Below are 15,941 nucleotides of genomic sequence, written 5' to 3' on the forward strand. Positions count from 1 at the left end.
CGCCGGGCGGGGGCGGGACCGACACGGCCCCGCATCGCGCAGGTTGGGAACCGCGCGTGGTTGGGAACTGCGCCGGGACCAGCCGAGCCGAGCCGAGCCAGCCATGGCCCAGCCGCGCTGCCGCTCCGTGCTCATCACCGGCTGCAGCCGCGGCATCGGGCTGGGGCTGGTGCGGGGGCTCGCAGCCGCCACCCCCTCCCCGGACTTCGTCCTTGCGACCTGCCGGGACCCCGAGAAGGCGCAGGTGAGCGGGTCGGGGGCGCGGGGGGACCCGGGGGCGGGTAACGGGGCCGGAGGAGTGGAGAAGGCACTTTGGGATGCGCGGAACATCTCGAGCATCTCTGCACCCAAGAGCCGGCAGCGAGTGTGCCCGGGGAGGGATGGAGCCTGCGATGGGATAGGATGGGATGGGGCCGACGATGGAACGGGATTGAGCCGGTGCCAGAGGGGGTCTCCGAGTCTGGAGGAGGGGATATCTATCCTCAGGAGCGTTCCCGGGAGGAGCAGAGCGAGCGGGACGCGCCGCGGCCACGGCCGGGCAGCTGCAGCATCTCCAGGGCTCCTGCCACCCCCTTCCTCTAATCCCCGAGTTTCTCGCTGCATTTGCAGCTGGAGATAAGTCCGTCCTGGCCCCCTGCCCTGCAGCCCATCCCTCAGAAACATTCCCGGTGGGACCCGTCACAGTTTTCTGTGTCTCTCTGCACGGTGTGTCTCTGTCCCCAGAAGGGGCTGAGCCTTTCCCTTTCTCCACTGCACTTGCAACAAGTGAGAAAGCCTAAGTGAATGATGAATTCAACATTCCCCTCAGTGCCCCCTCGCTGGGCAGGAGCCAGAGCTTTCTGCTGAAAACAGCAGCTTTTGTTACCTGCTGCTGCAGCATCACAGCAGTGGTGGGACTCCTTCCCCATCCCGAACCTGCTGGGACTCCTTCCCCATCCCGAACCTGCTGGGACTCCTTCCCCATCTCTAAACTGCTGGGACTCCTTCCCCATCCCTAACCTGCTGGGACTCCTTCCCCATCTCTAAACTGCTGGGACTCCTTCCCCAGCCCTAACCTGCTAGAAATCACTGTCAGACAAATTTGGGAGCAGATCCATGAGGGTTATCCATCACTTTGTGGACTCTAGGGGTGAATCTCAGCTTGACTCTCCTCTGTAAGGCAGAATTAGGGCAGCACAGCAATATGTACAGGTATCACCCTCTTTCCTGGGAAAACCCTGGTGGCTCCAGAGCTGCAGGAATCTGAGCTCTTGGCTCTGGGGCTGTCTCGAACCCCCCTGTAATGCCACAGGCATTTGGTAAGAGAATTAATACCCAAACCCCTATCTCTGCAGCTCCCCTATTTCAAGCATGACAGAAGTAAACAGAACCTGTCCTGGTGGGTTTGATTCCTCTCACACAAACTGTGATCACACCATGCGAGCAATAAACCAATACAGCAACTTTGGTTACTGCTTGGCTACATGAAACCTTTAAAAGCTGTTGCTGAGGGTTCCCTTCAAGGATGTGATGCAGGTTGGTCAGGTGACACCTGCACTCTGACCACCAGGAGCTTCTGCTGCTCTACAGGTACTTATGAAACTGCAGGGGAAAGTCTTAATTTCTTTACTTGTAAAAAAAAAAATCTCTCCGGCACAAAAGCACATTTAGGATATTTCTGAATAGAAGTGCTGAGAAACTGTCCAGCCAGGCTGAAATCAGGTGCACAGGCTGCCTTTGAGAGCTCTGCTCCCCGTGGCTCCCCCTCGCCCCCTCCTGCACCACGTGAGCTCCTGAACAGGGATCCACTGCCAGCCTGTTCCCTTCTCACTCCTGTTCCCACACCTGGCACCTGGCCCAGCCGTGTTTCCTTTAGGGATTGCACAACCCTGGGGCAGTAGTGGCACAGGAAAGCAGCAGAGACACCTGACCCGTGGCAGATACAAATCTCCCAGCAGAGCTGTTTGTTCTGAAGCTGCTTTAGCTGGTGCTGAGGGAGGTTCTTTCTCTTTTTCACCAACTGGCCCTTGTGCTCAGCAGTGATTTCTCATCATAATGGTCTCGGATCGATTACATGGAGAAGTGAAATGGTTCCTTCAATAGGAAGAGCTCCTTAGGAAACGTTACACGGACTATCTTCTCACGACTCAGCAGGTTTTGTGTGCTGTCAGTACCTAAAAACCTCGAGCAAAAGGGCTGGTAAACCTGCAGAGGAAGATTAAACAGTGCAGTGTGTCTGGGAAGAGTCTGGGTCACTCCTTGCCTGCGGCAGAAACCTGGAAAGACTGCTGGCAGTGTGTCCTGTAGGCAGGAAGCTGGCCCAGAGCCACATTCCAGGAACCCCAGTGGGGATTCTGCAGGACACATGGGGTGCATCCGAAGCTTTTCATTTTTTTTAGGGGGGCAAGGTTTGTCCTTGGTGGATCAGGGTGGGTTTTTGTTCTTTGTAAGGACCTCTAGGCCATGTGCTGTGCTTTGGCAGGACATCAATAGAAGCCTCTGCAGCCAGCTGAAAGCAGATTTCTAACAGATGGGTTTGGAAACTCCACAAGGCAGAGAAATCTTTACTAAAGGTATTGTGGTGGTTTCACCAGCATTATCTGCCCCATCTGCAATGCATGAAGTTGGCACTAAACCTTCTGACCTCCTGAGTGTTTCCACTGTGCTGCTGGTCCCTTGGGCTGGCACAGGGGGAGCAGGGACGTGCTGGAGTCTCCAGCACTGTGAGTCTTGTTCATGGGAGCACAAATTCAACTGGGGATCTCAAAGCTTGGACCCAACCTGGCAATGTTGCTGGAGTGTGGTGTGGTTGGAAGGCAGAGGTTCAGTGATTTTTTTTTTCTTTTGAGAAACCTTTGCCTTCATTGACTTCTCCATCAACTCTTGAACACCCTGAGTTCAGGTTCCTGCTCTCCAGAGGCTGGCACTGCAGGCTTGGCTTAGGGCACATGGAATGGGCTTTGACCAGATAAGCCCTGTTTGTTGACCATGCAGACTGGGCTCTAAAGTTGAAGTTCTTCTTTGCACACCTGAGTGTCAGTGCTTGCTTTTTCTCTTGTCAGCAGTTCAAGTCTAATTTTGTTTTTCCTACTTTGCTTCGTGGTAAGTGACCACCTGAAAAATCCTTCTTAATTCAAGTGCACTGTCCCCATGTCTTCTCCTGCTTTAGAGAATGAACCTGAAGAGCAGCAGCTTTGGACAGTTCCTTGAAATTCTGCTCTGCTTTGGCAGAGTAGCATTTTCCCATTGCAGAGTGCAGAGAGGGAGGAAAAAATGGGAAAATCTTGAATGAAAAGGCTTTTTAAAATAACCTTCCAGATTTTAGAGGAAAAGTGATTAAATACTGGCAAACACAGTGTCCATCTTGGGCAGGAATCTCTCAGCTGTGATGCCTGAATACTTTGGAGTCCTCCAAACAGTGGACAGAGAAGAGCCCTTCAGAGCTGACTGTAGGAAGATGCTGGGGAAGGCTGACTGCTTTCCTCTGCTTACCAGGGAAGGCAGCGCATCTCCTGCAACTCCCTAACCTTGGGATAATGCTGAACAGCTGCAGGCTTTTCATGTGAGTCTGTGCTGGCAGAAGTTGTGAAAACTGAGTTCTTGTGCTGAGTAGCTCCTAGGTGGCCTCCCCAGAACATTTGCCTAACAAATGGGCTTCAGATCACACGATAACATGCAGCAAGCCCGCAGGCACATCCAGATAACCGCTGCCCCTCCTGGAAAAGTACCATCGGAGACTCCTCCAGCCGCGCTTGGATTCCAATCTGCCTTTGCTTGGGCTGCTCCAGCACTGCGAGTGGAAGCAGCTACAAATCTCCCGCAAAATAATCCTGACGTCCTGTTTTTGCGCTCCAGATGGACAAAACCACAGCGCAGTTATTATCAGGCTCATGGACACAGCTGTAATTATCCCCACACTCCTGGTTTTCTTCTTACTCCTTCTCTCCCCATCCTGCTTTCCCATAAAAGGGAAAAACTCTCATCTAAACCCCAGGACTTCACTTAAAACCGGTGCAGCCTCAGCTGTGATGGGGGAAGGAGGAGATGGGCACGGTGGAACTCCGATGCCAGGGCTGGATGTGGCATCTCAACGCAGGAGCATCCCCGTCCCTCCTGCTCTCCCCGCAGCCCGAGCGCCTTCCCAAGTGAACAAGGACTCAGTTCCTCGCTGCTCCAGAGTCCCCTGCAGAGCTCTGCAAAGCTCCCAGAGCTCGATGTGCTGTTTGCCTTCCCCTGAAGAAGGAGCTGATGATACGGACAGCGCCGTGTCTGTGCCGCTGGCAGACTCGGCTCTGCACCTCTGTCAGGCTGGGGGGGATTCTTTTTGCCTTTTCCACATGTTTTAACCAGCTGGTTTGCAACTGGGAAGAGCAGCTGAGCCATCTGGGGAGCAGTGATGGATGTGTTATATCAGGCAAAAGGGGCATTCCTCAATGTGTATCAGGCAAAGAGGGCATTCTTGAAGTCTTTCTAATTTTGGCTTATTACAGCGTTGCCTTTTTTTTTTTTTTCTGGAGGTGTTTTACACTTCCCGCAGCTTTAAGGTCTGGCTTTTTGACTCCGAGAGGACGGCGGGGCCGGGCAGTGCGGGTGGGAGCTGTTACACACTTGACCACTGAGTTGGCTGTACATTGTGATCCGCCTCACAGGGCCACGGGCGAAGAGGACACACCTCTGGCTTTGTCCCGAGTGCAGGCAGGAGGATGTGAGGATACCCAGGCACCCTGATCCTCACAAAGCTGCCCACAGGCTACGTTTGTTTGGCTTGACTGCTTCCAAAATCCTTTCCAAGGGCTGTAACTGGAGTGGATAATGCTCTCCTACAGAAGACAAAGTAAATCTTGCTAAATGACAAAGACAACAAAACATTCCTGGTGGAAATCTAGCAATAAATACCCTGTGCACTGAGGAATCTGTGTCTGGAGCTCTGAGTGCCAGAGGATCTTGTTTAAATCAGAATAGGCTGACTCTGTTAATCGTAATTAAAAATCTGCAAGCAGGAAACAACAGATGCTAATCAGAGTTTAATTTTCTCCTTGGACTCCCTAAGAGTTGATTCTCAGGGGTGACTATTCAGGTGCAGAGCAGTTCTGGAGCTACGCAGCTGAACACAGAATTAGGACTTTGTGTTGTGGGGGTTTGTGGGGTTTGTTTGTCTTGTTTGGCTTTGAATTGGCTGTCACAGCACACCGACTAAAATGCCTTAGCTGGGATATGTTGGCTGGACCTGCTTGTCTCTGTCCTCGCCTCATGTTCCTTCTAGTCACAGTAGGGTGAAAAAAATAGGCTTTCCTGCAATTTTTAGGTTTTGTAACTGTTTTTTTCAGCTATATCAGGTGTAACATTCTTGAGAACCAAAGCTGTTTAGGTTACCTTTGTGCCTGGAAGCTGCCTCTGAGCAATGTAAACCACTGTAGTGGGGGGAGTCACTTATTAACTAATTAACTAACTGGAAAAAAACACTGAATTTGAAACCTGATTGGCATGCAGTGATTGCAATTTCGTGCTGTTTGTGTTCTGGAGAATGCTTAATGCCACAGTGTTTGGAGTTCCTAATTGGAAATGTTGCTTCCTCACTTCACAAGCCTCTCAGTTGCTGTTGCTGCACAAAACAGCTCTGGCCTTTTAGCAGGAGTCAGTAGCTTGTTTCTGTCAGAGAATAAAGCATATAAATAAATGAACTATAAATAAGTGAACAAACCTTGAGAAGCCAGAGCACTTCTGGAGTTTATTATCAATTAAGTGATACTGTCAAACTGAAATCCAGTGAGAGTCCAAAGCCATGTAATTATTGCAGGCCTTGACATGGCAGAACTATTTCATCCTGGACTGTCAATAAACAAGACAGTGTGTTCTGGACCTTTAATTTATTGAAAACTATCCCACTAAGCCCTGTCCAAGGGAAGGAATGTCTTCTGGTTTTGTGCTTCTGACTTGTTCTCCTTCCCCCTCCCCTTAATAGCCTTAACTGCAGTTGTAGATTGGCCTCAGTGGGAGAACAAATTTCCCAAACAAGCCTGGAGAGAATCCTGCAGGGTATGAACCAAGATAAAAGATGTAATGCATTATAGTTTGTCAGAGGACACAGAGTCCCTGAGTGTCTCCAAGTGGCAAGGAAGGATTCTTTCCAAACCAGCCCTCCCGACCCCTATTCCCTAAGGGCTCCTAAAGAAATGGCTTTGCTGGAGCTGGAATGTTTGGCCAGGTTGCTCTGTCTCCTGAACATGACTGGGAGTATGAAATCCATCTGTTGTGTTTGGCCACACTTCCCACTCGGCTCCATGGCACAGAAACCCAAGTATTCCAGCTGGGCCTATAAATCCATTTTGGACACACTTGGTCCAGCCGGAACACCACAAATTTTCTCCAGGAACACCAGTTTCTGCTGAGAGAGCTGACAGATGACTGAATTATAGCAGGGAGGGGATTGTTCTCATGGACAGTGGCTGTGCATGTAACTCATTTCATGTGTGCTTCCCCTTCAGCTCCAACAACTGATGCTAACGAGACTGCTGGGCACACAGAATGCCCAGGGGAAAATTGCTTTTCCTGCGAACAGTAATTTCAATTGAAGCATTCCTGTTGCCCTGAAGTGATGCCTTGCACGAGCTGAGCTTCAGGGGAATGATGCTTTTCTCAGAAAACTGGGGAATGACTGGCTTTTTACTGGAATGCCCCGGGGCTGCTGTGGAACTGCTGTTTGGTGCTTACCCTGCAAACACAGCCTGGAGAGAAACACACTGAGAACTATCCCACTGAAATTCCAACAGGCTGGGATCTGACTAAGCAGGGGAAGAGTCCAGTTCCTCAAAGCAGTTGGTCTGGCTCTCAGGAAAGCTGCTCAGCAGGCTGGGAAACAAAGTAATATCGATGCCTTCAGTCCAGTCATGTAAATGTTTCAGTCACGGTTCTGTAGGTGCAGATCTCAAACTCTTTTATGTAATAGCCATGGAGATCACTCTCTCCCTCTCTACATATATATTAAAAATAACCAAAAAATTTTCCTCTTCCTAGGAACTCCAGCAGCTTAGCAAGCAATACAGCAACATCAAACTCCTCCAGCTGGGTGAGTAAAGGGCTTTATTTCTGTATACAAAAATATGTCCAACTTACTCAGGTGAGTGCACCTGAAGAACCTGCTCTCCTGAGTGATCAGGAACTGGACATGGTCACCAGCAGCTGAAAACCACTTTAAAATAACACTGGGGAAAGAAAATCCATATAAAATCTTCTGTGCATTGTCATCTGTGTGCTGCCAGAATGTCCCCACTCAGCCTTGGCTTTGGGTTGGCACGTGTTGTGTCATGACAGACTCTGAACTGCTGTTCCCTGTGGGTCTGTGTGCAGATGTGGTGTGTGAAAACAGCATCAAGAAAGTAGTCAAGGAAGTGGAAGAAATTGTGGGAGACAAAGGCCTGAACTGCCTCATTAACAACGCCGGCATCAACGTTCTGGCGTCCCTGGAGGAGGTCACGGCAGAGACAATGCTCACCATCTATGAGACCAACACTGTTGCCCAGCTGATGGTCACCAAGGTGAGGACTGGGAGGAATGTGCTTAATCTGGGGTGCTAAAGAGGGTTTTTCTCTTGTAACCAAGGTATTTTGCCCTTGGAGCTGCAGGCAGTTCTGACATGGAACTGCATGTCTAGAGAGCAGCAAGAGGTCCTGTTTGTCAGGGATCTTTCTTTGAATTCATGTGGAGTGAGGTCACTTCAGTGGACAGGTGGGATTAGCTGGTGGGCAGAAGATTCTGAAGGTCCTTGCTACTTCCAGCTGGCTGCTGGAAAGGCTTCTGTGGCTACAGAGCCATCACCATTCTGTGCTGGTGGTACTGGAATTCTTCAAGAGTCTGCCTTGCCTTGAATGGGGAAATTATCCAAAGTAAACCAACCCAAAATCAGCCAATTAAACCAAACTCTTGTTTTCCCAGGCATTCCTACCCCTCCTGAGGAAGGCAGCCCAGCTGAGCACAGGAATGGGCTGCCACAGAGCTGCTATTATCAACATGTCCTCTCTCGCTGCCTCCATGCAACTTGTCCAAGCAAATGAGATGTTCCTCAAGGTCTATCCCTACAGGATAGCAAAGGTTTGTGGGATTCCCTGGGCTGAGGGCAGGCTGGGAGTTAGAGACCATGCTGAGCTTAGGACGGTGATGGGAGCTGTGCAGCACCTCCATGGACACAGAAACTGTGCTTGTTCTTCATGTGGGTGGAAATGGGACCTGTAAAACAGGTCCCCTGGAGCAGGCACGTGAACTTCGGAGGAACAGGCTCCCGGATAAATCACTGCTCTGACACACACCATTTGGCATTCAGGGAAGAAGTGAGGCCATGGAATGTGTGCACTGCCAGCTGTGTTCCTCTCCAGTTGAGGCAAGACTGCATGAAACTCAACAAGAGGTGTGCTGACCTGTACATTGTGATATTAGTTAGTCAGAGGTGGGATTTTCAGTTTTCTCACCTCCAGAGACTGAGTTCGTACAGATAGTGAAGATCAGACACAGAGTTTCTCCTACACCACCTACTCATAAGCTGTTAAATTCTTGTTTTCCCTGTTCAGAAGTAAATGAACGTTTGTGTAGTGATTATTGCAGAAAAACACAGTCCTTATGTCAGTATTCTTTTCCTCACAGCTCCTTAGAAGTTTCAAATGCTACTTTATCTTCCATCATGACTTAGTTCCATCTTTGGGCAGTGAGTTTGTGGTGGTAGAGCTTTCACAGTGCTTCTGTTAACAGGTATCTCTGAGAATGAAGCCCTCAGTAAGTCTGGATAATTTACTGTAAGCCCCTTCCTTTGTCAGGAGCCAGATTGGTGGAAGGGAGGTGCCTTTAGCTGGGCTTGAGGTCTTGCTCAAGGTTTACAAACCAGCACAGTAATAGATGGTTTCCACTCTTGTAGACTGCTCTCAACATGATCACCAGGTGTCTTGCTGCAGACTTGAAATCGGATGGAATTCTCTGTATGTCTTTGCATCCAGGCTGGCTCCAGACGGACATGGGTGGCAACATGGTGAGTGGCATCTCTGGAGAGGTGAAACTATGGCTCTCTTGTTGTGCCAACACTGAGCAGGAGCTCCTGGCACAGTGCACACCTCCATGTGCTGCAGAGGCACACCGTGAAACACCAAAATACATCCCCCTTGATCCATCTCCTTAAATGCATGTGATTCTCTTCTGTAGGAAGTTCCCAGTAATGACCTAAGCTCGATTCATTCCAGGCTCCCATGCAGGTGCAAGAGGCTATCCCAGGTATTCTCTCTGTTCTGGAACGTCTTGGGGAAAAAGAAAACGGATCCTTCCTGGACTGGCAAGGGGAAACTCTACCGTGGTAGAAGTGCACAGGTTGCTACAGAAACAGTGTGTCAGTCACGATCTAACCTCTCCTTCTGTGTCTCTGGGGTTTCCTTACGTGCTAGATGGAGTAGCCAAGCTGATATCCAGCCTCTCTCGGTGTATTTGGAAAATAAGGTGGCTGAGTCTTTCACTTGGTGTTGCTACTGCTCTGTCCTAATGCTCCCTCCAAACACTGCTGTGCTCCTGGTGGTGGGTGTCTCCTGGAACCACCTGAAATGGATTAAAACCAGCAAGGTAAATCCAAGGGGTGGTTCCTCTTTGCTTCCAAAACCAAAGTGGGCCTCTTGCTCTCTGCAGAATTAAGTGACCTGACCTCAGAGCAAGCCTGTCAGGTCTCAGTATGCTCAGTCTGCTGAGACATGTCTCCAGAATAAAGGTCCTTCGCTTTCCTTCAGTCCTAACTGAGCCAAGGCTGAAATTGCCCAGCTCTGAACCACGTGAATTTGGTAAATCTGTAAATTCTTTGGCAAACTGTCCCCAGGTTGACAGCATACACCAGGCATTGCTTTGTTCCCAGTGGGTGACTAACATCCTGCTATGGGGGTGGGAATGTTGTTTTGTACATAAACTTCTGAAGTGTCTTCAATAAAGTCTTGTTTAAACAGTCTGTTTACTGAACTGCTTCAGTCAATTTTCCATCATGGATTTCTCTTCCCTGACCAGAGAACTGCACTTCTACCTTGCAGGAAGAAACTCCAGCCATTGCTAGATGGGTTTGATATGGTGGGGTGTAAAACTGAGACAGACCCTTGTTCTGGTCTGAACTAGGAGGAGCAGCTGGTGAATAAATCTCTTGTGAGCTGGCTGAGGGAGGTATAAAAGCAAAAAGTTCTTTGAAGTCTGGGACTGGCTTCACCATCCTTCCCTCCTGTCAGCTGATTAGGCACTTTCATGCTGTGCCAACGTGGTGGGTTCCTGTACCAAGTAAGAAAAGACAAACAAGAGGCAGGTAAGAGGCAGAGACAGGTGTGGCTGTGCCTGGACAGCAGCCACCGAGCCCTGCCCGCGGATGCAGACGAGGGTGTGTAAGGGAGAGGTGTCTGCCTGCCCTCCACGGCCCCACCGCAGCAGGGACGTGCGGCCCCACTGGAACAGAATCACAGAACACAGAATCACCCAGGTTGGAAAAGACCTCCAAGATCATCAAGTCCAACCTTTGACCGATCTCCACCTTGCCAACTAAACCAAGGCATTAATTGCCATGTCCAGTCATTCCTTGGACACCTGCAGGGATGGAGACTGTCCCATCTTGCTGGGCACCCCATTCCAATGCTTAATACCCCTTCCCATGAAGAAATTCCTCCTGATGTCCAGAATTCATAGAATCATAGAATCAATTGAGTTGAAAAACACCTCTGAGATCATCAAGTCCAACCCTTGGTCCAACTCCAGTCCCTTTACCAGATCATGGCACTCAGTGCCACGGCCAAGCTCAGGTTAAAAACCTCCAGAGATGGTGAATCCACCCCCTCTGGGCAGCCCATTCCAATGCCTGGTCCTTTGACCGATCTCTACCTGTCCAACTAAACCAAGGCATTAAATGCATGTCCAGTAGTTCAAGTCCAAGAGTTGGACTTGATGATCTTGGAGGTCTTTTCCAACCCAATTGATTCTATGATTCTGTGACTCCTTAGACACCTCCAGGGATGGAGACTGCCCCACCTCACTGGGCAGCCCCTTCCAATGCTTAATAACCCTTTCCATGAAGAAATTCCTCCTGATGTCCAGAATTCCTGCTGCTGTGGCTTGTTGTGCCACATCTCCATGCTCGGGGCTGTTTCAGTGAGGTGACCGAGGAGGGGACACAACACAGACATGGACATTCCAAGTGCCACCGAAGTGTCCGTGCAAACCTGATGGGTGAGGGACACACTGGGTTGGAACTGGTGGAATGATTTAGTTTGGGGTGAAGTTGGGTGTTATGGTTTAAGCCAGGCGTAGGGACTGTGAGGGACAGGAAAGACCATGAGGGACCATGAGGGGCTGTGAGGGACAAGATGGACCATGAACAACCATGAGGGGCTGTGAGGAACATGAAGAGACATGACTGTGAGGGACCATGAAGGGCCATGAGGAGTTCTGAGGGACATGAGGGAACATCAGAGACATGAAGAGACATAAAAGACTGTGAGGGACCGTGAGGGACCATGAGGGGCCATGAGAGGTTCTGAGGGACATGAGAGGCCATGAGGGGCCATGAGGGACACAAAGAAACATGCAAGACCATGAGGGACCATGAGGGGCCATGAGAGGTTCTGAGGGACATGAGAGGCCATGAGGGGCAATGAGGGACACAAAGAAACATGGAAGACCGTGAGGGACTGTGAGGGGTTCTGAGGGATGATGGACCATGAGGGATATGAAGGACCATGAGGGACCATGAGGGACATGAAGAGCCATGATGGACGATGAGGGGCCGTGAGGGGTTCTGAGGGCCATGATGGACGATGAGGGGCCGTGAGGGGTTCTGAGGGCCACGATGGACCATGATGGGCCGTGAGGGGTTCTGAGGGACAGGAAGGACCATGAGGGACATGAACGACCGTGAGGTTCAGACCCCTCGCCGCCGCCAGGGGGCGCTGCCGGTGCCCCGGAAGTTCCGGCGGCGGCGGAGCCGGTGAGTGATGGCGGGTGATGGCGGCGGGGCCGAGAGGGCCGGATGGGAGCGGGGCCGGGAGGAGGGACGGGCGGGAGCGGGGCCGGGAGGAGAGACGGGCGGGAGCGGGCCCTGGGGCCTCGGGCCTCATTGCGCTCTGTGCGGCCCTGCCGGGCTCAGGGCAGCGGCGGGAGCGCTGCGGGGAGCGGGGCCGCCCGTCGTTAGGCCGCGCGGTGCTCCTCCCGGCCTGAGGGGGGACAGGGCTGTGCGAGGGGACTGCGCTAGAATTGCCGTGTTTTTAAAGCTAAAACAGCATAAGCTTTATTAATTAATCAATCAGCTACCCCGAGTCTTGCCCCCCACGGTGCAGACTGATGGTAAAACGAGGAGGGTGATTAGGGTGTCTCAGCCTGTCTTTTGGGGGTTTGAGGTTAAATAGAGAAGTATTTTTTTAAGCTGTGTATTTCCCCTGTTGAATAAATGTTCTTATTTTAACAGTCATTGCTGGCTCTGCCAGTCACCAAAGTGAAACAAAATGTTAATATCACAGCTGAGTTCTCAGTTACTGAAGGCCTCGAGAATTGCAGGTAAACTGATGTTGTGTGACCTTATTTGTTTGTTTGTTTTTTCCTGGGGTAATTTGTCTCTCAGAAGTTTCTGTTCCAGCAAGCAGTGCAGGAGTGAGGGGTCTGTTGTCGAGTCAGTGGTTATTAATTGTTATTATGTCTCAGACCTGTTATGTCAGTATTGTGTAGCTTTGATTTAACTCTTTTAAGCCAAGGCAGAGATTCCTCAGCAGCAGAAAGGTTTGGTACAACAAACAGTTCCAAATTGCACTTTATGGAATCATGGAATTGTTTGGGTTGGAAGGGACCTTAAAGATCATCTAATTCCAACCCCTGCCATGGACAGGGACACCTTTCACTCGACCAGGTTGCTCAGTGAAGGACAACCTCCACCTTGCTCTATCTGGGTGACTTGGGCAGTTCACACACAGTAAAGTACAAAGTATTTTTAGCAGGTGGTGTCATAGGAATGTAATTAAAATTTAAAAAGACTTCCTTGATATTGTGATGATAGTACAATTTTTGTAAGCCTTTTTCGTTCTGGCCAGAGCTGTCTCGTGGTTTGAGAGCTGGGTAGAGCCTTCCTTATGAAAATTCTGCCTTTTAAGTGGAATTCTTGTCTCCTAAAGGCCACCTCCTGCCCAGGTCTGTGTCCTCCTTCCTCTGCTGCCGTTCCACGTCCGCCCACTACAGCACCCAGCCCCCGAACACGAGCGGGGCGCAGCCCCAGCAGTGGCACAGCCTGGACCCTGAGCTGGAGGAGATCCTGATTCCCAGGAAACTCTCCATCAGCCCCCTGGAGAGCTGGCTGACAGTGAGGTACTCCCTGCCCAAGGCAGAGGGAGCCCAGCAGGAGGTTGGCCATGAGCCCCCCGAGGTGGCCGAGTGCCCCCCGCCCGCCGGGGGAGCGGCTGTGGGTGAAGGAGGGGCAGCCCCAGGGGACACGGTGCAGTGCAAGAACGTCCTCCAGATCCGCAGGAGGAAAATGAACCACCACAAGTACAAGAAGCTGCTCAAGAGGAGGAAGTTCATAAGGAGGAGGATAAAGGAGGGGCGCAAGAAGAAGCGTCAGGTGAGCTCAGGGGAGGAGGAATTGCTGTGGCTGCTCAGAGTGGCCACTTTATAATGAGAAAGTGCTCTTCATTTTCTTGCCATTTCATTGCCCATCATCTCAGTTTTTCTTGCACAAGGCTTTTAAAATAATCCTCCCAAGGTCCTTGTGCTTTTTAATGTCTTCTAGTGTGTTTTCTGCTCTTAAGTTAAATATTTTGACACTTAAGCTGCCTTTATTTCCTTTGTGTTGTACTTAGACTGTCCTTGGCACATGTGGGCAGTGGCTGTGAATGAATATTCAGGTGTTGCTTCTGGGCTGTGTTACCATTTTTTTTCTTTTTTTCCTGTTTTAGGTAAAATTTGAGAAAGATTTGGAGCGCATCTGGAAAAGAGCTGGTTTGAAAGGTCCTCCTTCAGGATGGCAAACACCCAAGATATTCCTGAGGAGCTCAAAGCGATAAAAACACCTCTAATGAGTCTTGACCTGTAATTGTAATTAAACAGTATTTAAGTACGTAAATTACATTTAAGCTTTTCCTGAATGTGAGGAAGTAGGAAGGAGTTTTCCAAGCACAAAGCAGAATATGCTTTTCCTCCCCAAAGGAGTGGTGTGAGCTCTTGTCTAGTGGTTTGGCACTGCCCTGTACAGTCCTGGGCTGCCCCAGCTCTTTGTCCTGGGCTGCCCCAGCTCTTTGTCCTGGGCTGCCCCAGCTCTTTGTCCTGGGCTGCCCCAGCTCTTTGTCCTGGGCTGCCCCAGCTCTTTGTCCTGGGCTGCCCCAGCTCTTTGTCCTGGGCTGCCCCAGCTCTTTGTCCTGGGCTGCCCCAGCTCTTTGTCCTGGGCTGCCCCAGCTCTTTGTCCTGGGCTGCAGCTGAATTTCTGAGGTTCAGATTTAACATTAGACTGAACATAAGAACAACCAGTTGTGGGGGTTTGCATCAGTGACAGAATTCTGATTGTATATATGACACAAGCATTTGGAAAAGTTCTTTTCAAAACGACCTTCTTTCATAGCCTTGTTTTAGAAAGGCTGGTGTTTTCTAAGAATTATGGTGAGATAAGAATTGGATCAGAATTCCATGGAATGTGTCTGCAAAAGCTTTATCTGGAGCCTTGGTGTGCATGTGCCTTAGGAATTGCATGGATGACCTTAAAGGCACATTTATTTTCTGTGCTCTAATTTGTGCTAATAAAAATTGTTATTTTTTTCTTTGATTGACCCCTGTCATATGGAACATCCAGATCTTGGTATCAATAAAAGCTCAGAGCTAGTTATTTGGTAACTACAAAAACTTTTGTGCCTGAGACAACCCTGATATCATCACTGGATTTTGTGTGGTTGAAGAGTGTCATGAAAGCTGTGAAAAATACAGAGGTTGAAAATAAACCCTGACAGAGAACTTTATATTTGGGTTCTGGTTTGGGTTCTGCTTTTGATTTTTGCCTTTGAGGCAGTTCTGGGTGGTTTAGTGTGATTGAACTTTTCCCTGTCTGCATTCAAGGGGTGGACTGACCTCTGAGAGAGGAGAGGAAAAGAAGCAGCTCCTTAGGCTGGTCCTTGTGCAGTGTCCAGGGAAGCTGCTCTGAAAATGCATTCCCTTGATGCTGCTTTAATGTTCTTGAGCACAGGATGGGATTTGAAACTCTCACTGTGCTAAAGAGGATCAGACAGGGGAGAGCTGCACTTGTCTCACTGCAGAGGGAGCACGAGGACATGAGATGCTGTTCACAAAGCTTTACTGGGAGCTGCTGTTCCTCTCCAGAGTATCTGCATCCCACTGTGTCTGCACTGTATGTGCATATGTAGCTGTGGTAACACAAAAAAAGGCTGCAAACAGGAAAGCTTTGACTGTTGTAATTCCCAAAATATTTAAGGCTTGGAAAATTCCTCTTTCATCTCATTTTACTGTTCTGAGAGGAAATAGAAGCAGGAGGTTGGTAGGCAAATTCCTGCCTTTTATACAGAGATGGGATGGTGATTTTATGTCAGTCATTGGTCTGGTTTTTAAAATTGGAATATAAACCCAGTTTCTCTCATGCTTATATCCTTAATTCTTGGATTGCATGCCCTTAAATACAGTGAGCTCAGCTGAACAGAACATGGAGTTTAATAGTTTTTCTCACAGTGATCAGGTTTGTGCTGAAATGATTTGGCTCTGAAATAGGAAGTCAGCTGACTTGGAAGGGCTGAAAGTTCTGAATTTTATTGCTTTTAGCCAAAGCATCAGGTTGCAAACTCAGAGGGTGTTCTGCCTTTTGGAGAATTGAGGGCCCAGCAGTGTGGTGGCAGTGGGTGCTGGGTGGATGTGGCAGAAACACCATTTCTGCCTAATGGGAACCAGTAATGGTTCCTGGCAAATGTTCCTGGCTGTCTCCTTGGACTGGAAAGGAA

At 49.8% G+C, this 15,941-nt stretch overlaps 2 protein-coding genes across 3 annotated transcripts; both read left to right on the forward strand.

Annotated features, from left to right (window-relative positions):
- The first annotated feature begins 11 nt into the window (after positions 1 to 11).
- On the forward strand, positions 12 to 9,943 carry LOC139681877 (C-signal-like). The gene is made up of 6 exons (XM_071575632.1): positions 12 to 244; positions 6,994 to 7,045; positions 7,327 to 7,514; positions 7,912 to 8,067; positions 8,882 to 8,992; positions 9,201 to 9,943. The coding sequence occupies exons 1-6, from the start codon at positions 104 to 106 to the stop codon at positions 9,312 to 9,314; spliced, it is 762 nt and encodes a 253-aa protein (XP_071431733.1). The 5' UTR covers positions 12 to 103; the 3' UTR covers positions 9,315 to 9,943.
- Positions 9,944 to 11,926: 1,983 nt separating this feature from the next.
- Positions 11,927 to 14,954, forward strand: AURKAIP1 (aurora kinase A interacting protein 1). Of its 2 annotated transcripts, none has more exons than XM_071575557.1 (4): positions 11,927 to 11,953; positions 12,431 to 12,519; positions 13,128 to 13,570; positions 13,905 to 14,954. In XM_071575557.1, the coding sequence occupies exons 2-4, from the start codon at positions 12,468 to 12,470 to the stop codon at positions 14,010 to 14,012; spliced, it is 603 nt and encodes a 200-aa protein (XP_071431658.1). In that variant the 5' UTR covers positions 11,927 to 11,953; positions 12,431 to 12,467; the 3' UTR covers positions 14,013 to 14,954. The 2 variants fall into 2 exon arrangements, with proteins under 2 accessions (XP_071431658.1, XP_071431659.1); XM_071575558.1 differs by having other exon boundaries at positions 11,944 to 11,967.
- Positions 14,955 to 15,941: the final 987 nt, after the last annotated feature.

Source organism: Pithys albifrons, chromosome 22 (assembly GCF_047495875.1).
Source record: "Pithys albifrons albifrons isolate INPA30051 chromosome 22, PitAlb_v1, whole genome shotgun sequence".
In the NCBI taxonomy this organism is placed as follows: domain Eukaryota; kingdom Metazoa; phylum Chordata; class Aves; order Passeriformes; family Thamnophilidae; genus Pithys; species Pithys albifrons.

Bases quoted from the DNA above. Each gene is read 5' to 3' on its own strand.
- LOC139681877 (XM_071575632.1), top strand. From the start codon at position 104: ATGGCCCAGCCGCGCTGCCGCTCCGTGCTCATCACCGGCTGCAGCCGC. The intron at 7,046-7,326 runs GTGAGTAAAGGG...GTCTGTGTGCAG, and splicing joins CATCAAACTCCTCCAGCTGG to ATGTGGTGTGTGAAAACAGC. The intron at 8,993-9,200 runs GTGAGTGGCATC...GATTCATTCCAG, and splicing joins CGGACATGGGTGGCAACATG to GCTCCCATGCAGGTGCAAGA.
- AURKAIP1 (XM_071575557.1), top strand. From the start codon at position 12,468: ATGTTAATATCACAGCTGAGTTCTCAGTTACTGAAGGCCTCGAGAATT. The intron at 12,520-13,127 runs GTAAACTGATGT...TGTCTCCTAAAG, and splicing joins GAAGGCCTCGAGAATTGCAG to GCCACCTCCTGCCCAGGTCT. The intron at 13,571-13,904 runs GTGAGCTCAGGG...TTCCTGTTTTAG, and splicing joins GGCGCAAGAAGAAGCGTCAG to GTAAAATTTGAGAAAGATTT.